Source organism: Anabrus simplex, chromosome 13 (genome assembly GCF_040414725.1).
Source record: "Anabrus simplex isolate iqAnaSimp1 chromosome 13, ASM4041472v1, whole genome shotgun sequence".
NCBI classification, from domain to species: domain Eukaryota; kingdom Metazoa; phylum Arthropoda; class Insecta; order Orthoptera; family Tettigoniidae; genus Anabrus; species Anabrus simplex.
This window is the reverse complement of record NC_090277.1, coordinates 85586948-85611262: the sequence shown is the minus strand read 5'-3', so window position 1 is coordinate 85611262 and position 24315 is coordinate 85586948. Positions and strand designations below refer to the sequence as shown.

General features: G+C 41.0%; 1 protein-coding gene across 1 annotated transcript in view; it reads right to left on the bottom strand.

Moving 5' to 3' along the window:
* LOC136884952 (protein tolkin) overlaps window positions 1-23808 on the bottom strand; it is a 193513-nt gene extending 169705 nt beyond the window's left edge. Inside the window, exon 1 of the mRNA XM_067157293.2 lies at window positions 23468-23808. Within this exon, the coding sequence (XP_067013394.2) occupies window positions 23468-23654 (187 nt within the window). The 5' untranslated portion in view covers window positions 23655-23808. The remainder of the gene's footprint in view (window positions 1-23467) is intronic.
* Between the last annotated feature and the right edge of the window lie 507 nt (window positions 23809-24315).

Genomic DNA, 24315 nt, shown 5'->3' with positions numbered 1-24315 from the left:
CTCATAGGTTAGTCTCGAAGGAGAGGTTTTTGCCAAGCAGAGAACTTTCTTTCTACACATCTAATAACTAAAGATGAGTTCTAACAGCTAAGGCTGGAGGGAGGAGCATTTCACGATGTTGCCACATTCCAACATTCCTTTCTCTTACCCCCTCGCTCCCGGCTCACTTGTTCCCTCGTACATTCGAACTGTGAGTGACTTGGTCTCAAGTTCCGTTATCTGAACTGCTTGCGACAAGATCTAAGTCAGAAGTGAGAGGTTTGACAACTCCAAGCAAGACGAGCTGGCCAGAAGATTTATCTCCATGGCAACCGCAGTCGACCCACCTTCGTTTCCATGGCAACCATACCCCTCACTCCCTTTATTTAACCCCGGCAGGCAGTAAACGGAACTCCCTCTAAGAACTGTCAGAATTTAACTTTAGATATTAGAGATATAGAGTAGATATATTATCCTTCGATAGGTGTTCCCAGACAATGATTAAGGCGTATGTCATGATGGGGTCTGTTTGTACGTAGACTTTTTTCTCTTAGCAACATGTAAGTTATTAGGAACGCTCTGCCATCTGTTGAATATATTTGGAAGCTGGGAAAGGTTGGAATAGTATTCTTTCATCATCAGAGGAAGTGTGTACTCTCTGCCTTGACAGGTAGTAACCAAATATGGCTGCATGCAATAACATTACTAAGGATAAAAATCACAGATTATTAAGCGCTTAGCAGGATTACTCAAAGTTGGCTGAACTTAAAGACCTGGCAATGTCTTATGATTTACCGGCAGGTTATTCCGGGGAGAATAAAACAAGAATGAAACAAATCGGTCCAGTAGAACGGACGGACAGATTTGCCAAAACTGTTTTTAGTAAACCCTTTCAATATGTAGATTATTATTATCGTCCAGCATGATTCGTCCCACTGAAATGTGGGGTCGCCGATGCGGTTGCTGTTGAATACTAGGTTCTAGTTAATCACGTAAACGGCAAAGTGCCCCACACACCATAGGGGTATAGTGAGTGTAATTACGATTTACCATTGCCGAAGTCCCAGAGAAGAACAGACACACCAATAGTGTTATAATTTTTTCTAGCAGAAACGGCTGATTATACCGTTGTTAAATTTTGCATGGTCTAAGTCGATTAAGTTTTAGAATAGGTAACTTGTTCATAAATAAGGAAAAACCCACGTACATGGCAAACGTAGATCTACGAAACCCATTTGATGATGTTGATTGGACCAAGCCGTCTGAGATTCTGAAGGTGATCAGGATCAGACACCGATAAAGAAGAATTATCTACAATATGTACAAAAATTAAGTCTTCAGTGACAAGAATCGGGGGCTTTGGAAAAAAAGAAGCAGAAATCCATAAAAGAGTGAGAAAAGGCTGCAGTTTTTTCCTTCTCCCCATCCTCCTCCTTTTCAATGTTTCCATAGAGCAAGTGATAAAGGAAACGAAACAGGAATTTCGAAAAGGAATCACAATCGAAGGAGAGGAAATTAAAACTGTAAGATTTGCGCAAGATTATTATTCTGCCTGAATCTGAAGAAGATCACGAGAAATTGCTGAAATGGCGTATGGCTTTTAGTGCCGGGAGTGTCCGAGGACACGTTTGACTCGCCAGGTGCAGGTCTTTTGAATTGACTCCCGTAGGCAACCTGCGCGTCGTGATGAGGAAGAAATGACGATGAAGACGACACATACACCCAGCCCCCGTGCCAGTGAAATTAACCAATCATGGTTAATATTCTGAACTTGCCGGGAATCAAACCCGGGATCCCTGTGACCAATGGCCAGCACGCTAACCATTTAGCCATGGATCCAGAAGAGAAATTTCTGGATGCTATGGACACAGTCTTGGAGAGGAAGTACAAGATGAAAATAAACAACTCCAAAACAAAAGTAATGGAGTGCAGTCGAACGAAGTCAGGTGCTGTAGGAAATATTAGATCAAGAAATGAAGTCTTAAAGGAAGCAGTAAAATAAGTACCGGTAATGATGGCAGAAATAAGGAGGATATAAAATACAGAGTAGCACTCGCAAGGAAGATCTTTCTTAAGGAAAGAAAGATTCTCGCTTCGAACATTGATATGGGAATAAGGAAGATGTTTTTGAAGACTCGTCTGGAGCATGGTATTGTATGGCGGTGAAACATGGACGATAATTAGCTCACAAATAAAAGGAATAGAAATGTGATCTTAGAGAAGAATGCTGAAGATGAGATGGGTAGATCGAACCACAAATAAAGAAGTAGTGAATAGAATTGTTGAAAAGAGGACGATTTGGCTAAGTTTGACGAGAAGAAGAGAGAGAATGATAAAACACATCTTAAGACACCCAGGACTGGTTCAGCTAGTTTAAGAAGGAAGTGTAGACGATATGAACGGTAGGGGTAGACCAAGGTATTAATCTGACAAGCAGATTTGTGATGCAATATTTACGTAGAAATGCAAAGATTAGCACAGGATAGGGTGATAACTCAAACAACAACAACAACAGCAATAATACGGACGTGCTGCTAAGAAACCTTAAAGTAGTTGCATATGAACATGGATAAAACTGGCTTTTTACACAATAATAATGAATTTTTGTATGCGAATACATGACGCAGGCAACTGGCCGACTCGGGTATAAATTCCTACCTTATGTTTATTAATAATTTGGCACTAAGCAGTACGAATTGACCTGGCGAAGATATTTCGGGATTACGGGAAAACCCTTGGCAGATACGTAACAACCTAGATTGGTACGAAATGTCCAGACAAATGAAGTAGTAAGAAATGTCTGGACATAATCTATGACATCTGAGGGCAGAACTGTTCAGCAATACGAGGTGCATTTATAGGACTAACAGCTTCATTAGGTCGTATAACCCGCTAGACGTGCCCCAGCGATAGTATACGATCATCACCGAACCGTGTGCACTTCAACGTATCTGACAACAAAAATATTGACCTAACATTACGGAGACATTGATCGTATCGAGGGCATTCATATCTTGCCACCGCTACGAGGCATTAAGCTTGCTAATGCAACAGCCTGGAAGGAACAGTATCAGAAACAATAGTGGACGAAATTTGGGATGGTCTGAGGGATTGCTCGACTTCAATCACCACTGTTCTGCATTTTGGGCTGTTATCCAGGTGGCAGATTCCTTAACAGTTGTTTACATACCCTTGTTTTTGATAGTTTCAAAGAATTTGTAAATTTATCGAATATGTATGTCCCTTGGAAAATTATTCCAATCCCTAACTCCTCTATTTATAAGTGACTAGGGAACCCGTGCGAGAAATCTCGCATGTTCGTAAATAAGGATTACACAAATCAGCACAATGTTAGACAGTCTTACTTACCACTTGATGTAATCTTTGAATTTTAACATTTATGGTATCCACCTGAGCGGAAGCAAATGCAAGTACATTATTATACTGACGAATGTTTCGGAAATAATTTTTGGTTTCACTATCATTCTTTTCAAAACCTATACTGTGATTACAGCATATTATAATGACATAAAACAGGCGGCCAAGATGTGAAGTGGACAGCAATGATTGAGCGTATGTTCCTACAGCAACAGTATTTGCAAATCGCACACTTCGTACAATTTTTCTAAACTCAGTTTTTGAAAAATAAATTATCGATATTTATGAAATGAGCGTGCAATTCGTCACTGCTAATGTCTATTCTGTTTCTTTTAAATGATTATTTATCACGATCGGTTACTTGTGAGCGCCGAAAAAGGGATCTATACTACAGAAATAATATATATGAACTTACCCTCTTAATTTCCAACTTCTTCATATTGTGATCCTTTCTTGTTTTAAAACCACCGCTCGAACTTATGTCATTCCAGTGACAGTTCGGAACATACCGCTTGGTCGCGTTGCTCGTCTCCTTTCTCCAAAGCCTTCAAGCCCAAACTTTACAACATTTTCGTAACGCTAACCTATTTTTCTTTCGGAAATCATCGAAGACAAATCTTGTTGCTTTTCTTTGGATCTTTTCCATTTCTATTATCAAGTACTCCTGCTGTAGGTCTCGAAAACGGGAACATATTATAATTGAGGTCTTAAACGCCCTCTCCTTTACATTCGTATTAGAATCCGTACATAACCATGTCAAAAGTTCTGTAACCTTTATTTACTTACACTAGTCGAATTAAGTAATCCTAGTGAGAGTCTCTTGTACTGGAACCATACTCTAATTCGTGAAAATTCATTCATTAGTTGAATGTATCTGGTCTCCAGACTGTCCTCTTAATATTTTTATACTACATAATGTACAGATTTTGAAGTATTCTTTTGTTTATTTTTTCTTCTTTTCGCATTCTGAAACAACATTAAATGAACATCATCTCGTTCTGAATTTTCATATTCTGATGACAAACAATTCAGTGAATTTCGAACGATAATGAACTCCATTATTACTGTGAACTATCAGTCAAATAGCGTTGTGCTAAGTCGTAGGCAAATGCCTCTTTCAAATTATCATAAAATACCATGCTTTCAATTAATTCAATGACAATAGATCCATTTCACTGCACTGGTTTTCCCTGGTTTCCAATTTTCACACCAGGTTGTACCTTAATTAAGGGGGTACCTCCACCTTTGAACATAGAAAAAGGGTGTGTGAAACTTTTTTTCCTCAGCATTGGAAATGAATACTAAAAAGAAACTCAATACGACAAACACACTATTCCTTAATAATATGCCTTCGTATTTAGAAGTCATATAAACCTACGCCATCATATATAAAGTTAATGATTCAAAATGGCGGTGTATCGTGGCCACTATTTTGCCGTTTCCTCGACAATTTCCAAACACATAAATATTTTTCTATGATTCTTTTTCTCTTCTTCTCTCTTTCGTTTTGGCCAACTGTGGACCACGTTAATCCTTCATTCTTTCACTCTGCAACATTCTTCTCTCTTCCGTTCATGGTGTTTGGGTCCGCAAACTAACTTTTTCTTGGAAACTCTTTGTGTTCTTTATTTTCGACTTGTAAGTTTCCCTGTTGCTTATTTCCTATCCTTGTATTCCCATTTCTCTCAGGTCCTTCTTCACTTCATGATGCCAGCGTACCACAGTTTTCTGGTCTCAAAAACCTTACTATCTGGTTGGTCAGTCTTCCCGGGTCCATTCTGTAGATGTGTCCAAAGAACATGGCTCTCCTCTTCCGGATGGTGTCTGAGATCTTTTCTATCTTGGGGCACAGTTCTTGGTTTGCTTTCTTTCTGTATGATCCATCCTCTGTTCTTTGGGCTCCCAGTATCTTCCTTAGAATTGTTCGCTCCACCAGTTCTAACTTCTTGACCAATCCTACCTTTATCAGGTCCAAACATTCAGCTTCTGGACGGATCACTGTCTGGTAATGTCTGAGTTTTGCATTGATTGAGATTTTCATCTTGTTAATAGGTGTTCATACTTAACTTGTATGCCAAGTTCATTTTGTTGATTCTCGATATCAGTGCCTCTTTTTTATTAAGATTAGTAATGTTGTAGCTACAACACGTACTTGCATCAGTGAAGTCCATCAAGTACATTTTTTTTTCATGAAGTTATTTTCAAGTTATCAATTTTCATTAATTATCATTTGAAAATATTTGTTTAAACTTAACCAATTAATCTAACTCAATAATTCTAGTACATCTTCTTTTTCTCTATGAAATATACCATGCAAAATTTCATCTTAATATCTTAAAAACTTTCGGAGTTATCAGGGAAACGGTTCTGAAAAACAAAAGTTAAGGGTTTGCTTGGATGACAGACCTTCATGTTTTTGGTGACAACTCTGGAAGTATAGGAGATATTAACAAACGTTTTGCACTGTTGTAAAGAGAAAAGTTCAATTTAAAATGAAAAAATGTAAATTCTTTTCTTGTGTCGGGCGCTGGAAAATGGAATACTTTATCCTCTGAAATTAGAAATTGTTCCTCATTAATTACCTTCAAAAGACAGTCTAAAGATTTCCTCTTGAATACGTAGGCCATATTATGTAGTTATGTGTGAATGCGTGAGTGAATGTCTTGAGTAAATAGTTCCCAAAATTTTACATAAGTTACTGTTATATTATATGAATTCCACGTAGAGTAGTTAATATGAATTACTTTTGTTCATTTTAGACTTACGATGTAAATAATTACAGTTACAATCTATATTAAGTTATATTATTACACTGTATACAGTGTATTAAGTTGGAATATTAAGTTTGTATTAATTATCAAGCCGCATAATGTGGTTAAGTGTAAGAGAGGACTAAGAGCCCTAACAAATAAAGACATCAATAAATTGAGATATCACATTGTTGGTCAGTCAAAGGCGTTGGTTCCCCCTTAAGAACACAATGGCTCTGCCGATGAAGTCATCGTGACTTGAAAAACTCATCGATACACATGTGAAGAACTGAATTAGTTTAATTGTCAATTAAGCATTCATTTATAAATAGAAGGACGATTATTTTATAGTCTTTCCATACGTCAGGGATCAAAGAAGACGTCAGCCAAGTATCACGTTCCTGATAAGAGGCAAGGTTTAATGATTACACAAAGAGCATCTCAATGTGGTAGAATTATTGATTCATGCAGCCTTGGTAGCGTGACGAACAGGGATTCAATGCAAATTTCTTGTTTGTAACACATGTAGTAGGGGGCTTAGGGTGCATACGTCATCAAAGCAAGAGGAGTCGCACGAGCTATTATAAGTTCGTTACACAACAGCTGGCGCTGTCCAGCGGTTACTACACGAACCACAATCTTAATTACATATTACGTTAAGTTGTATCACTGCTCGCGCTCCTTGTTACAGGGGGCTTAGCTTCAATTGGATATCAGCGCGCGCGCGCGATATTACACAAAGCCGGCAACTGGATGCATACTAACGCGATCGCCAAAACTCTCTAGTTTAAAATGTTCCACAGCGCGGCTCAAATATTACCTCCAGCATTTGAATATCATGCCCGTCTGGTGGCCACAAGTCTATATGGTCTAACTCCGTGGTTAGCCGGTTAGAATCCCAGTGGTGGGAAAACTTTTCGCCATAGGAATGTTAGCGGGCAGGGTAAATGATGTGGAGGTGTACAATTTCTGATCACTAGATTGCGTGCAAAACGCCTGGCTTCATTTCCTAACCTCTCCGCAGCATTCAATCAATCAATCGATCAATCAATAAATCAATCAACAATCAATCAATCGATCGATCAATCAATCAATCAACTGCAGATTTCCTATCAATTGTATACCTCATCTTTCCTTACATGTTTTCAAAGAAATTATTATTATTATTATTATTATTATTATTATTATTATTATTATTAATATCCATTATAAATGAACCCTATTTTACGAAATATTTTAGGGTTATAGTTGAAACATACAATTATAAGTTAAACATAATGATGGTAATTTACAGAACCAGTTTACGAAAGATGCGATGAATGAAAATTAGGAAATATGTTTGAACAGCATATCTGTATGAAAATATGGTATAGTGGTTGTGAAAGCTGAGTATTGCAGCAGTTCAAATGAGAGTCCAAATCAAATTTTGCTCATGTAAACACAGGACAATAAAATATTAAATGATCAGCTGTTTGAGTAGACCCACAAAGTTAGGAATAGTTACCTGTCAAAATAATTTTAAAACGTTCAAAATATGATCTGAAATTTCCAAATTTTGACAGCGAAAGTTTGCATTTAAGTCGGTTTTAAACTGTGGGAAAATATGTTCTTTTAGTAACGGATCCATTTGAAGCAGAGGTCCAAAGGAGGTTCCATTGATTCAAGATGTATTCTTTGATTTGTCATACATGACTTCCAGATTTGATTGAGCAGCAGCTTTTGCTAGTTGATCAGCTCTCTCATTTACAATGGATCCAGTATGTCCGGGAATCCAGGAAATGTAGATATGACGATTTTGGTGAGCTATAGTTCTTGTAGCAACTGCTAACGAGTTCATATTATATTTGTTGTCTATGGACTTCACCACAGCTTGTGACACTTTCGAAGAACTTATAAAGTTATCACTGCCGCCCAGCTGAGCTACGTCAATTGATACTCGTCTCTGCGGCCTCCACAGTCTGTCTATAGGAATCTCGTTTGAGACCTGGACACGACACGACTATGAGAGAATGTCGTCTTTATTCTAAAGACAGAGTAGCTGTGGATGGCGCGGCGACTGGGGGCGTTTGTAGAAGAAAAAGAAGAAGAAGAGATAAATACACTGGCCACATCTTGCGACATAATACCTTTCTTGCCTGTACCAGTTGGTACACCTATACGCCGCACATTTGAATTTTCCGCCTTTAAGTACTCCTCTACAGCTGAAACTCTGAACTTTAAAACTGAATTAATTCAACCGTTTATCAGAAGATGTCACTGTGTTAATTTCGAATTGTTTTTGTTTACTAATTATCAAGAAGTGTGGACATTCTCTCACAGATGTCTCTACCAAAAACTATGATCATGCACCCTGGTGCGAAGTGAAGGAACTTTTCTTGAAGATATTTTGTATTCATAAGTTTGTTCTTTACTAAATGTTGTTATTTCATTTGTGGGTTGTCAATATTAATCTTTCTTTCCGCCAGTTTTGAAATTGGCCAATCGTAAATTTCTGTCATTAATTTTCAGCCAATGGCGTCTTTCTTACCTACCTTCTAAAAATGTAACTTAGTGCCGGCTTATGTAAAAGTTTCTTATTACTTTAATTGTAAATCGGGGATAGAGAGTGCTTTACCCTCTCGAGTTCCCCTTCATTTTGAGTTTAGGTGACTACGTTTTCACAACCGATTTTCTACTCCTAATGTATTAAAATTTTCTTATACGAGTCACCTGCCTAGTTTGGGAATAGCCCCTGTGTCAGCGGTCAGGTTTTATAAGGTTTCATGTAGGAGCGCAAGCTACGCCTCCATTCATATTGGTATTTTGGGCCATTTAATTAACCTGTTATTTTCCTTTTAAGGCCCTGTAGGCTGGGTACGAGATACCCCTGTTTAATTCTTGTAAGTTGTGCCTCGATGGCCAGTGATTGTAAAGCACTGTATTGCCTTTAATAGGCTTGAAAGATTGAGAGCGGGTCGGAGGGCTCAGGAACTATAAACTTGGGGCTCGAAGCCCAGAATTTGTAAAGATCCCTTAACTTGTGCTTTCGTTTGTACCTGATTTTTTATTGTTATTTCACCTAGTGAAAATTTGTTAAATCTTGTTGTCTATTGAAAATATAACCTTTATTGAAATTTTAATTCATGTTTCGGACTTGTAGTTAGATTCATTCCAGCCCGCACCTTCTTTCACCTCTGCATTCCACGGATAACTCCGTAACATTACCAATCTGCTGGAAGGAAAAATCGCGGGGGGAAAATACCGAGGACGATCGAAGAAACCAATCCTTCAACGCTTGGCACCATCGTTGCCAGCTCTTCCGAAATTTCAGGAGATCTCCAGATTTGTTTGTAACTCAGCAGAAAACCCGAGTAAACAAAAAAATCTCCCAAAATTTCTTCCAGTGAATAATAATGATTAATGGTACATAGTATATTTGTGCCGAAAAACTCTCCTCATCTCACTGCGTGACGTTTTATCAATAATATCACTCGTGAGGTACTTGGCCGCATTCATTTTCGGTTCGAATTACGTAATCTCTCCCCCGTTATTGAGCTCAATACTCACGCTTGACTGCATCTTCCGAAAAGAAATCACCGACCCACATATAGGAAACAAATTCTACATCCTGCTCGACTTCAAAATTGGCACACAAGTTCTACGCCTGATGAATAACTACATCTACAGGAAGAGTGGACGAGAAAGAGGAGAAGAAGCACCGCAGAGTGGCCAGAGTACGGGTGAGTAACTTATTTATTTTTCTGATAATAACTTAAAATGATTCTTGCATTATTTAATTTAGTTATATTAAAACGAGGGCCCGGATTTTAAAAAAATGCATATGCGCATATGCAAATGCATATTTTGAACGTAAGTGCATATACAGATATATTTTTCTCTTATGTTTTGATCGATTATTCAAGATTTCTGAACGAAATGAAAAATCTAATGAAGTCTATATGTTGTACATCCACTGGCAACACGAGAAGCCTTTCCCGATCAAGGAAAGTGCTTTCGGTGTCGCATTGCAAGCAGGCGGGGAGGGGCCGTCACTTCTACGAAAGCTTCCTGCAGTAGTTTATGAGGTTAAGGCAGCAGAAAACCCCCACTGTACTAGGTAATGTCCTCGGGGTGACAGTCGAACTCGGGACAACGACAAAGGACTGTTCTTCAGGAGAGCGTTTTCCGGGTTCCCTCTCTTTCGAAGTTCATTCTGAGGCCGAGTCTCGGGAACGACTGAATCAATTGAAGTGTTCCACGGGACTTGCACGGAAAGTCTAAGTTTTCGTAAGCTTCTTCGTTATTATACGTCCTAAGCATACAAAAACGGAAATAACATATTTTAAACTCTTTTATATACAGTCTTTTGATAGACCTAATTTAGAGAATATAATTAGAAGTGATATTACTATAAGCCAGGGCCTCTCACGGTGCATGCACTGTGCACGGTGCAAAAGACGACTTCGCTTGCTTGACTAGAGTGCAGACCTTCCACTCCTCGATTTGGAGCAATAGCGCTTACTCTCTCTTTCCTCACGCCTGTCTCGCTCGCTCCGCCTGTCTCCCTCTTCCACACTTGCCCCGTAGCGCTCCAAATCCGAGCTGAGTTGTGCCGAGTAGAGCCGAGCTTAGCCGAGCTTAACCGAGTAGCCCAGAGACGAAGCGTTGGTCCGAGACAAGCCGAGCCCGACCGATGCACAGTGCACGGAGCTCTTGCGCCTCGATTTGCATGCGTGAGATTTTGGGCGTTTGAGAGGCCCTGCTATAAACGCTAACTCCAAGTGATACTTTTTGACATGACATGCACCTGATAAGACAATCCTGAATTAGTAGATTACAAATTTCACCCGCTTTTTGGCGAAGTCCGCTGGCACCTGGACTGCAAAACCGTCCGTTAATGATATCTCCTCGTTTCGAAAGGCGCACACGAGAAGAAAGTGTTAGAATTTTATTTCCATTAAGGTTTTCCATGTATTTATTTGGGGACGGAGTGTAAAATTACTGTTTCGACTTCCCTATAAACACCTGTCCAAAGACAGGCGGTTTCTAAATATTAAGTTTGGTATAAATATATTCAGTAGTATTGCAGTTATAAGAACTAGGGCAGAAACAGACAAACCGACAGACACCAAGGCTAAGATATTTGCAGATGGTCATTATTAGACCTGAAACGGATAACTGTACAAAAATTTTACCAAAATATAAATGTGCAGACTTACTATCGTTACGATTTATTTATTTGTTTATTTATTTATTTATTTATTTATTTATTTATTTATTTAACCCACTTAACACCGAGATTACAAACAGTGGAAGCCATTAACTTCTTCTCCAATGACTAGTCCGGAGGTGATTTCGTTCCTCACTGTTCAGGAGACACGCGCTAAGTACCCGGGTCTTGGTCCCACAAAAACAATCAGCTACAACAAATCATATTATGTTAAACATGAACGCATGAGGGAAACCTTGCTAATTGAACGTGAAGTCAGCAGAATATCGTCGGCTACATCACACCATGAAATAGCGCTTCGTGTTTATCGCCTATGCTCTGTGTTGAACCCTCACTGGGGAGGTTATCGGCAAGTACATTGGCTCCGCAGTTTGCTGGAGTGTTCCGAGAGACTTGACAGAGCTTGTTATATGCATGGTTGTTCTCTTCTACATTCCAACGTGAATAAACAGGGATCTCTAGTTGAAGTGGGAATAATAATAACAATAATAATAATAATAATAATAATAATAATAATAATAATAATAATAATAACAAGTGAATTGGCCGCGCGACTAGGGAGGCGCAGCTGTGAGGTTGCATTCGGGAGATAGTGGGTTACAACCCCACTGTCGGCAACCGTGAAGATGGTTTTCCGTAGTTTACCATTTTCACACCAGGAAAATTCTGGTGCTACACCTTAATTAAGGCCACGGCCGCTTCCTTTGCATTCCTATGCATTTCCTATCCCATCGTCGCCATAAGACCTATCTTTGTCGGTGCGACGTGAAGCAACTTTTAAATAATAATTAATAGTAATATAAGAAGAAGAATTGCACCGGAGTACACCTTCTCCGGCCAGTTACACTGCGCGTCTTCTACAAGGTCATCTAGGTAATCTGCCTTAAACTGGTGTAGTAGAAGAGAATTTGGTTTTCAACTGTTAGATGTCTCTACCATCGGTCTAAGTGCCCCCTCTGACGGGATCAACGATAATTAATTCTTAAGGAAAAATTGATTTTTACTATTGCCTAACCTTAGTTTTTTTGTTCATGTATCAAAGTTGTCAACACTGGTTCCTTCTCCAATATCAATCAACCTATCAAAATTTTGTACATATTTTCTCTAGCCAATTAAAATCGGGTGTGGGTACAGGAATCCAGCCTATCAGTAAAGAGTTCTGGAACATATCCCTCAAAAAATATTATAAAAGCTGAGCGCTTTAGGTCGATATTGTCTTCGTCTTCGTCTTCATTGCTCCAGTTGAGTGCGGCGTGTCTTAATGGAGGCCCAGCAACCCAAGGTAATAGCATAATTTCCATAAACATGTGATAGCCCCTGCAGATAGCTGGAGGGGAAGGTTTGAACCTCTTTTATTTCATGTAAATTTCTAAATCTGGTAGTTTAAATGTAGAATTTTCGGTCATTCTGAGGACTCTGTTCTATTCCCTACTCCGAAATGTGTAATGCAAGTGAACAAAGAGTGATTACCCTCTGTTGATTCCCATTCAACTTGGTATGGTATGACTAAATGCTCTAAACCTCTAAAATTCTTAAGATGCTTTTGATATTTAATGTTTTTCATTTAGTCACTCCGGTGTAGAATAGGCTTAGCCTCTGTATGATTGGGGCAGAAGCCCACTTAGAGCTTCAAATGTTTCTAGGAGTGCAGGTGCTTCGCCTCCTAGCCTTTTGTTTATGGCCGGTTACAACCAACCTTTCCTTTTTTCCATTAAGGCCGTTTAGTATGGGCTCGCATGCCCGTGGTAATTGTTTCTGGTGTGAAGTTCCCTTGAGGACCAGAAAGTTATACACTGTTGAGTAATAGACAAGCCCTCCTCGGGACTACCTTGTGTAAATACTTTAATTAAGGACAACCGATAGGTTATAAGAGCGCAACTGGACACTGGTGCCTCTGCGAGGCCGGACTACGATATAGTTGGACCGCAGACTCCCCTGTTCTGTGAAGGATATGAGCAAATCGGGCTCTTGTAAATTTGGTACCTGCCAAGAGCAATTCACTCTTTTCTGTGTACATTAGTATCTGTAATTCTCTCAAGTTTTGTTCCTGATTTTTTGGACTTTAAGTCATTGTTGATGGAGCTCACGTTCTCAAATTGTTATTGATCTTTCAAATTTTCTATTTACCAATAAAAAAAGGAAAGAAAGAAAATTTCAAGGTTTGTTGTGTATAGTTACGCTCCAGTCTATTCCTTGTCCACCCGTTCACTCCTAACGCTTCTTACCCCACGGTGAGCCACGGAAACCTCGTAACAATAATAATAGTAGGTTTCCCCTGGTACTGGCAAAGAATTATCCAAGCTCCTCTTATCAGCCATCTCCACTCGCTTCTGCGCCAGTCAAGTAGCAGTCTTCAGCCCGGTTCCTCGCTCCTTCTTGTGCCGAATCTGGTGCACGGCTCCAAGTATTATCTTCGCCTTCTCTTGGTCTCCACCTTTCCATCGACAGTTTCCTTACCACTGTGTATTTACGTTTGGGTACAGCCGTCTGCTCAGCTTGTGGTGCCTACGTTGATCGGCATGGCCTCCATGGAAATTAAAGGTAGACACATCCATCACTCCACTATAAATGATGTCATCTTGCGGGCTCTGGTTTCAGCACAAGTTCCTTCTAAACGACAGCCCGTTCAGACAGCAAAAGGGCAGATGGAATGATACTTGTGCCATGGAAAAGGGGTAGATCTCTCCTGTGGGATATTACATGTGCCGACACATTCCCCCAATCCAATTTCTCCTTTCATCAATGAGCGCTGGAGGTGCAGGCGCGAATACGGAAAATGTTAAAAAAGAAAATAAGTGATTTATTGGTCAAATTCTTCTTCGTACCGCATGGCATTGAATCCAGTGGCACCTGGGGCAGTGATGGCCTCAATTTTTTTTTTTTCACAAAGAGATTGGCCAACGGATTGCCCGCATTTCTAGCGATACCCGCTCAACTAATTTTCTTATTCTGTGGACACTACCACCTAGTAAAGGGCTGGATGAAGTTTTCCTCCTTTAGGAAATGACCTTATACTTTATAGAAATTGCAATTTTGCCTCAGACGCTAAATGGAAAGTCTATAAACATTTTTGAATTGATTTGAAAATTTCAGTTCCATTTTTCGTGAATTTTAATTTCAATGTTAATGAAAATTTGGAACTAAGTAGATGATACTTCTTCAGAAAACACTATGTATTAAATTTTCTGGAAATAATAGTTTATTCTGAGATATACTGTGTGTAAATGTGTGTCTTTTTTGTGTACCAAATTTGGGATTTAAAGATTCCTCTTGCCTGAAACATCCTACAATGAAAAATTCCACACATAGGTTTCCTAATATAACTGCGATACATCTACCATACAAATATTGTTACATTGAGCAAAAAATTGTGGGAGAAAAATGCGATTTTATATGTAAAATTGGAATTTTCGTTAAGAGTAGTTTCTGCTGTGTGCAGACTGGAAAACAAAGCCTTATTAGAGTGAAAAATATTTTGATGCTAACGGAATAACTTCGTGAAAAGAAAGAAACTTAATCCTTTCGAATTCTTCCAGCCAAAATGACCGAAATATGGATTTATATCTCCAAGACTGTCCCCTGAAAATCTCTAAATTTCCAAATAATAAGTCTGTGTGGAAGCCTCTCTCCACTGGATTCCGTGGTTCAAATCGCGGTCACTCCATGTGAGATTTGTGCTGGACAAAGCGGAGGCGGGACAGGTTTTTCTCCGGGTACTCAGGCTTTTCCTGTCATATTTGATTCCACCAACACTCCCAAATATCATTTGATTTAGTCTGTCAGTCATTAATCGTTGCCCCAGAGGAGTGCGACAGGTTTCGGCAGCCGGCACAGTTTCTATCCTTGCCGCTAGATGGGGGCTTCATTCATTCCATTCCTGACCCTGTCGAATGACTGGAAACAGGCTGTGGATTTTCATTTTCAAGTCTGTGTGGACACAGACAAAAAATCAAAGAGAAAAGAAAAGCTTGGCGGTAGGCCAACACTAATGTAACAGACGCAGTGTTCTGAGTGTTTCGTAGATTTACTTATTAAAAATAAATTGAAACACCAAATTCAGTGTCCAGAAAAAATGCTGCTTGAAATAGTTGAAAGGAGTCTATATTTATCATTTCGAATGGTATGCCGGGCTGAGTGGCTCAGACGGTTGATGCGCTGGCCTTCTGGCCCCAACTTGGCAGGTTCGATCCTGGCTCAGTCCGGTCGTATTTGAAGGTGCTCAAATACGTCAGCCTAGTGAAGGTAGGTTTACTGGCACGTAAAAGAAATCCCGCGGGACTACATTCCGGCACCTCGGCGTCTCCGAAAACCGTAAAAGTAGTTAGTGGGACGTAAAGAAAGTAACGTTATTTCTCATCGAATTATATGGTCAAAGCACTCAAGTTTCTTATTTTTTTATGTTGTGCATGACCTCTAGCTCTGGGTAGCACCACATCTCAAAAGATCGAAGGTTTTTGGTGATGTTCTCTGTTAGGGCCCAAGTCGTGTCACCGTAAAAAAAGACAGAAAATAAATAACACCGAATTAAACGGAGACGATGATTGATCTTAAAGTCCCTGTTTCAGGAAAGATTGCTAATTCTCTTCAATGCAGTCCTTCTACCCAAACACTAAAAGAGTCTTAAATTATTTCTTTCCATGAACCCGTTGTTGAGTACCGTAGGTTTACATTTTAAAAAGATCAAGGATAAAAGGAAAAGACAGAATAAGATAAAATGTATAATATTAGGTACAGTCGCACCTGGAACTTCGTCATGTCCTGGTGGCCTCTAGACCGAATTATCAACTGGTATGCAATGCAAGATGTCAAATTTCAAGGACCAGTAGCACAAACCCTCCGGCATGAATTTCTTTATTTTTTTGCATAAATCAACCTCAAAAATCGAAGATGCAATAACAGTGGACATTTTCATGTCCAAAGTGATATTAGCATTCGTGGCGACGTGAGAGCAAGAGTTTGGGACTCTCGCGGGAATTCAGCGGTGGACTCTGTGACAGATTAATACCAGTCCGGCTCAAATCGATGATCTACAGGTCTATCATCCGCCCTGTTGCACTGTGTGGCATCGACTATATGGCAGCAACACAAGATGGATACTGGATATCAGGCTCTCCTTGTGACCATAAAACCAATCACAACATTCGGAAGCAATATTTAGTGTGCCATTAATCACAGAAAAACTTGTGTCGAATTTCCATTTGGAAAAACCAAATGATCATAAATATGTCTTTCAAAAAATGAAACTCAAACTCAAATTAATAGATTAATTAGCTTCCTCTATGGATCAGTGTTAGAGTGTCGTCCTCCGGATCCCATGATAGCGGGTTCAAACCCGGCTGAGGTAGTCGGATTTTTTAAGGGAGGTCAAAAGTCCATTCAACACTCCAAGTTGTATGATGTCGGCATGTAAAAGAGCTCTGGTGACATTTCGTGTTTACCCGATAAAATCCATTAAATCTCAGCCATAGACGCCCGAGAGAGTTCGGTTTACTCGGTCTGCTATCTAGTGGACCTAGAGTAAAACAGAATGTCGAAATTGACGAGCAGACAGCGAGATGGCGTCAAGTTCAAATGTCTGCACAGGGTAGCTGAGGCCATATTATTATTATTATTATTATTATTATTATTATTATTATTATTATTATTATTAAATTAGTGTATTTGCATCTAACGAATCGTTTTCGAGAAATATCTCTATGGAATTCGAAGTCTAAAAGTGAAGGGTCCAGTGCATCGAATCGGGGATCTGACTCAGGGTCTATGTAACTAACACGAATGAAATATTTACATCTATGCAGTACGATGAGGTGATGTCTTCTCTATGCCTCTCAGTCATGACAACACATCAGTACTTCACATCACAGCCTGCAAGATCACATCGACCATCTGTATTTTAACTAATGGCCTTCTTTGATAATATGTCCCTCAGTCATGGTCATCCATCAGTACTTCACATCACAGCCTGCAAGATCACATCGATAATTTCTACTCTAAAGCTCCTCTTTGATAATGTCTCTCAGCCATAGTCATCCATCAATATTTCACATCACAGCTTGCACGGTTGCTTGGTAACATTGCGTCACACATTGTTTTACTAGTGGCTTTACGTCGCACCGACACAGATAGGTCTTATGGCGACGATGGGATGGGAGAGGCCTAGCAGTTGGAAAGAAGCTGCCGTGGCCTTAATTAAGGTACATCCCCAGCATTTGACTGCTGTGAAAATGGGAAACCATGGAAAACCATCTTCAGGGCTGCCGAGAGTGGGATTCGAACCCACTATCTCCCGGATGCAAGCTCGCAGCCGCGCGCCTCTAACCGCACGGCCAACGCGTCCGGTGTCACACATTTTGCACCGCTAATATCGTGACGCAAGGAACTATTTGTGTCAAAATGAGAGAAAGCTCGCTTCGTCGTTTTGGACATATCCTGAGGACGGTACCCTCCATATTAGACCAAAACACTTGCCACCTAGAAATAAAAGAGCAACGACCACGTGAATGGTCAAGACAGAAATTGAGTAAGGATTTGTAGATCGCTGGCGTATACGGGTGAAGATCCTTTTGTTCGAACGAAGTGGTGTTCAAAGATGCACTTGCAGGAACACGCTAAGATGATGATGATAATGTTGATGACAGCAGCTGTGGCCTGTCCTGGTAACCCGTAGCTCCACATCAGCACGTTTATATACGTTTCTTGTTTAACCTTTCGAATATTCCTGGTACAACTACAGTGTAATTTTCAATGCACATGTATAATATTCCCAGGGCATGTATATTTTTATTCGCAAAACACATGGAAACTTTCACAATTAAATAACACAACACGTGACACAGTGAGACATTACTCCCAGCCCGTAGGCAAAATACATCATCTTTGGTCGAATATTTGTTTACAAACACTCAGGGTTTTTTTGTTTGTTTTTTTTTTGTTTTTTTGTTGTTGTTTTTTTTTTTTTTTTTTTTTTTTTTTTTTTTTTTTTTTTTTTTTTTTTGCCAGTTAGAGGTTAACATAAAGAACACGACTTTACGGCTCATTATAACACGCATAACCTTCACCAGTGTTATTTAAGAATCAAACCAGCCTCCAGTCTCATGAAGAGTCAAGAGACATCATATGTTGAGGGTGTCGTTAGTTGTGTGTATACAATATGAGGAGACATTGAGATCTGGTAATGTACTTGCTATGCAACGCACTCTGAGATCAATTTGGCGTATCGCCGTGAACTAGGCAACTCTCATCACAGGTGAGTCAACAAGGATGTATGATGTCGGAGTCAGTTTTTTTAGGAGTAAATAATATTAGCATCGTCTACTGTACAATCTTATTAACACCAATCAAAAGAGGAACAATCAGAGATCTGGTCCATCGAAGTTCAACGAGGGTATCATAAAAATACGGAAAGGTTGGGAATTCCTTTAGGGGATTATTGTAAGTACATAGGTGTTAATGTAAAGAAAGATTTTTATTGGAGTAATCACATAGATATGATTGTAAATAGAGGGTACAGATCTCTGCACATGGTTATGGGGGTATTTATGGGTTGTAATAAGGATGTAAAGGAGAGGGCTTATAAGTCTCTGGTAAGACCCCAAATCGAGTATGCTTCCGGTGTATGTGACCCTCGCCAGGATTACTTGATTCAAGAATGGCAAAAAATCCAAAGAAATGCAGCTCGATTTGTTCTCGGTAATTTCCGACAAAAGAGTAGCGTTACAAAAATGTTGCAAAGTTCGGGCTGGGAAGACTTGGCATCATCTGCAATTGTCTGACTCTGGAATAGAGTGGTTAGCGTGATTATGTGCCACCCCCGAGGGCCCGGGTTCGATTCCCAGCTCTGCCACAAAATTGGGAAAGTGGTACGAGGGTTGGAACGGGGTCTATTCAGCCTCGGGAGGTCAACTGAGTACAGGGGGGTTCGATTCCCACCTCAACCATCCTCGAAGTGGTTTTTCGTGGTTTCCCACTTCTCCAGGCAAATGCCGGGATGGCACCTAACTTAAGGCCACGGCCGCTTCCTTCCCTCTTCCTTGTCTATCGCTTCTAATATTCCCATCCCCTACAAGGCCCCTGTTCAGTATAGCAGGTGAGGCTGCCTGGGAGAGGTACTGGTCCTCCTTCACAGTTTCATCTCCCGACCCAAGAACTCACGCTCCAGGACACTGCATTTGAGATGGTAGAGGTGGAATCCCTCGCTGAATCCGAGGGAGAAACCAACCCTCGAGGGTAAAAAGATTAAGAAAGAAAGAAAGATCGTCTGTAGTTACACCGGCAGCTCCACTGGCGTGATTTCGATGCTAGAGTAACATTTTGTCAATGGATATTACGCAGTGTGACCAATAATGAGGCGTTTTTGTCAAAAGTCCTGTTTTCAGACGAATCACGATTTCACAACAATGGCATCGTGAATATGCAACATGCACTATCGGAGCGCGGAGAATCCCCACTGGGCAAGACAGGGCCCATTTCAAGGGCAGTTGGGATTAAATGTCTGGTGTGGGATCTTGGGTGACTATCTCATCGGACTGTATTTCTCGAAGGACGTCTAATAGGAGCACGCTACCTCCATTTTCTTCAAAATTAAATCCCACAGTTGCTGGAGCAGGTGGCTTCCTCCTCCCCTCACGGATCTGTAGTCGTCCTGAACGAACATCATGCTTCATATCGAAATAAATGGATAGGAAGGGGAGGACCCGTACACTGGCCCGCCAGATCACCGATCTAAGAATCCTGTCACCTTCGGCAACTGATCACCGAGGATGCGAAGTTGTTACACCTAACATGTTACAACTTTCAAGAATGTCTTTACACCAAGGTGGTCAAAACTTCGAACACTTGTTTCACTGAATCTGCAGGGTACCCTACTTCCTACCTACAGATCATCATGTCGTAGACCAACATGGCTACGTTACATCGAATAAAATCGGTCCTTTTTAGGACAAAATAAATATGCAATCTTTGGAACAGAATGGTATCCGGCCATATTACAGTCACTGAAAACGGCGTTGACAAAAAAAAAGTGTACTAGTCAGTAATAATAATGGCGTATGGCCTCCGAAGTGGCCTAGTACGGGTCTTTTTCTCGTAGCCGGCTTATTAGGCGACCTGCATGTCTGTGAAGATGGGGACCCCACCTAGGATAATTTGTAATGCTGAATACGCCACACACACACCCAACCTCCGAGCCACCGGAATTAACCAATTAAGGTTAAAAATCCCGACCCGGCCGGGAATCGAACCCGAGGCCCTCTGAAACGAAGGCCAGTACGCTGACCATTCAACCAACGAGTAGGACAACCAATCAGTGAATCGAACCTACTAACAGACAGCTTGGCTGATGTAACAACAGCAATGCGTGATTTAGCCACCTTAGCTACCGCGAGCAGTCCTTATAAACACTTCTTGTCAAAACGTAAGATAGTGTTGTTCGTAGCTCTGATCGTTTTACACAATCATTATAGTTTTCTTCTTCTTCTCCTTTATATGTTTATCCTCCAGGGTCGGTTGTTCCTTCGGGCTCAGCGAGGGATTCTACCTCTACCACCTCAAGGGCAGTGTCCTGAAGCTTCAGACACTGGGTCGGGGATACAACTGGGGAGGATGACCAATACCTCGCCCAGGTGGCCTCACCTGCTATGCTGAACAGGGGCCTTGCGGGGCGATGGGAAGATTAGAAGGGATAGACAAGGAAGAGGGAAGGAAACGGCCGTGGCCTTAAGTTAGTTACTATCCCGGTATTTGCCTGGAGAAGAAGTGGGAAACCACGGAAAACCACTTCAAGGATGGCTGAGGTGGGAGTCGAACCCACCTCTACTCAGTTGACCTCCCGAGGCTGAGTGGACCTCGTACCACTTTTCAAATTTAGTGGCAGAGCCGGAAATCGAACCCGGGCCTCCGGGGTTGGCAGCTAATCCCACTAACCACAACACCACAGAGGCGGACATTATTATTATTATTATTATTATTATTATTAGAGCCTCCGTGCCTCAGACCACAGCGCGTCGGTCTCTCACCACTTGGTTCCGTGGTTCAAATCCCGGTCACTCTATGTGAGATTTGTGCTGGGTAAAGCGGAGGTGGGGCAGGTTTTTCTCCGAGTACTCCGATTTTCCCTGTCATATTTCATTCCAGCAACGCTCTTCAATATCACTTCATTCCATCTGTCAGTCATTAATCATTGCCCCAGGGGAGTGCGATAGGCTTCGGCAGCCGGCATAATTCCTATCCTCGCCGCAGGATGGAGCTACATTCATTTCATCCCTGACCCAGTCACTGATTGGAAAACAGGTTGTAGGTTTTCGTTTCTAAATTTATTATTATTATTATTATTATTATTATTATTAATAAGAATGGGTTTGTTTATGAAGTCATGAAAATCCCGCTCTTGATATAACATCCGATTTCAAATTCCTAGTGCAGTCGGGAATCGAAAACCACCTCTCCAATCCTCCCCCCGCCAACAGACCGGGAAGCTGAACTGAAAAAAACTACAGTGGCAACATTTATAACTAATTAATATTGATAATAAAACAACTATCACGCTAGAGAATTTGCCTTGGATTCAGAACTCTACACCGAGGACGATAGAATGGGGAGATACTAAGTCACCCGTCTTCTGAACTCAGACCTCCGATGGCCTTCGAAAGAATTCTCCGGACCAGTTAGAAATATGATAGCAGATTTCGCACTCAAGTCCGCCTCTGTGGTGTAGTGGTTAGTATGATTAGCTGCCACCCCGGAGGCCCGGGTTCGATTTCCGGCTCTGCCACTAAATTTGAAAAGTGGTACGAGGTCCACTCAGCCTCGGGAGGTCAACTGAGTAGATGTGGGTTCGATTCCCACCTCAGCCATCCTGGAAGTAGTTTTCCGTGGTTTCCCACTTCTCCTCCAGGAAAATGCCGGGATGGTACCTAACATAAGGCCACGGCCACTTCCTTCCCTGTTCCTTGTCTATCCCTTCCAATCTTCCCATCCCCCGCCAAGGCCCCTGTTCAGCATAGCAGGTGAGGCCACCTGGGCGAGATACCAGTCATCCTCCCCAGTTGTATCCTCAGACCCAATGTCTCACGCTCCAGGACACTGCCCTTGAGGCGGTAGAGGTAGGATCCCTCGCTGAGTCCGAGGGAATAACCAATCCTCGAGAGTAAACAGATTAAGAAAGAAATGAAAGTAAGATTTCGTACTCAAACCTGTATAGCAAATTTGTATAAAATTATATCTCCATTCAGTCTTATGTAATGTTACATAATTTACAAATTAGTAATCACCTTCAAATACTTCGGGATTATTTGAGGGTTTCATCATTCTTTCTTTCTTTCTTTCTTTCTTTCTTTCTTTCTTTCTTTCTTTCTTTCTTTCTTTCTTTCTTAATCTGTTTACCCTCCAGGGTTGGTTTTTCCCTCGGACTCAGCGAGGGATCTCACCTCTACCACCTCAAGGACAGTGTCTTGGAGCGTGAGACATTGGGTCGAGGATACAACTGGGGAGAATGACCAGTACCTCGCCCAGGCGGCCTCACCTGCTATGCTGAACAGAGACCTTGTGGGGGGTATGGGAAGATTGGAAAGGATAGACAAGGAAGAGGAAAGGAAGCGGGCGTGGCCTTAATTAAGGTACCATTCCGGCATTTGCCTGGAGAAGTGAGAAACCACGGAAAACCATTTCCAGGATGGCTGAGGTGGGAATCGAACCCACCTCTACTCAGTTGAATCCCGAGGTTGAGTGGACCCGGTTCCAGCCCTCGTACCACTTTTCAAATTTCATGGCAGAGCGGGGAATCGAACCCGGGCCTCCGGGGGTGGCAGCTAATCACACTAACCACTACACCACAGAGGCAGACGAGGGTTTCATCTACTTCCTCCAAACATCAGAATGGCTATCTGCATTTTCTTCTGATGCTGCACCGTTTTGAATCTTTGTTTATACGACTTTGCACTTCATTTGTTAAATGATTTCCAGGTGAGCTTGAAATCTAGGTTCCATGAATTTAAAACAAATCAAAAAGCAAATAACATTAATTTTGAAAAAAAACAACAACAAATGAATGCAAATTCCCACGTATTCAATTGTTTCGTCGTCATTTGTTTTTACCTACTAAGCATGCGTAACAATGCTTTAAAAGGGTCAAAGAGAATAGAGTGTAACCGCTTACCTCCTTTGCATGGATCCATGTCTACGTCATTACTAACTCGATGAGGAAATTTCTTCTCCAGCAGTTCTTTAACACTGAACACGCTCTTATACACTTTGTTAGTCACATTGTTGTCTGTTTTTACTGTTATCGTAAGAACAGCGAAAATGAGAATTTGTAAGAACGTTTTGCACTTGAATAACACCATCGCGACTGCAGAATGCCTTACCACGTGCTAGCCAGCATGTTACACTGAGGGCAAACGAGTGAAGCAGCAACCCTCTCCCCTAACCCAACTTAACACGACTGCTTGCTAAGTTGCTATTGAACCCTCGTCGGCACAGCTCCGAGCCGCCGCGTGCTCTGGGGCTCGCGCAGGCGCACTGACCCATTGCATTGACTCAACTTTGGAAGAGCAGCAGTCGGCTCCCTGTTTGACAATGAGAGGGGACATCATCGGTGCAGTGCGTCTCCATGGAAACCGTAATCTACTTGTGCTTAAAAGAAAACTGTTAACCTAGGTCCTAGGCAGGAGGGAATAAAAATTAGTATCAATGCCCCTTCTAAATGTTCACCCCTTCCGTAACAGAATCATTCTTTCTCATCAATCACCACTCATCTGCATTTAATAGTCACCATAAGACCTATCTGTGTCGGTGTGGCGTAAAGAAAATTGTAATAATAATAATAATAATAATAATAATAATAATAATAATAATAATAATAATAATACACAGTTCTAGCCCTTCAGGCAACCAACTCACTATTGAAAACATCCTAAGGATATGACCTAAAATATAACAAATTATAAGAATATATTCCCTATGTATTCCTAAAATTTACACTCCTTTTTTTCTTCTTCTTCTTCT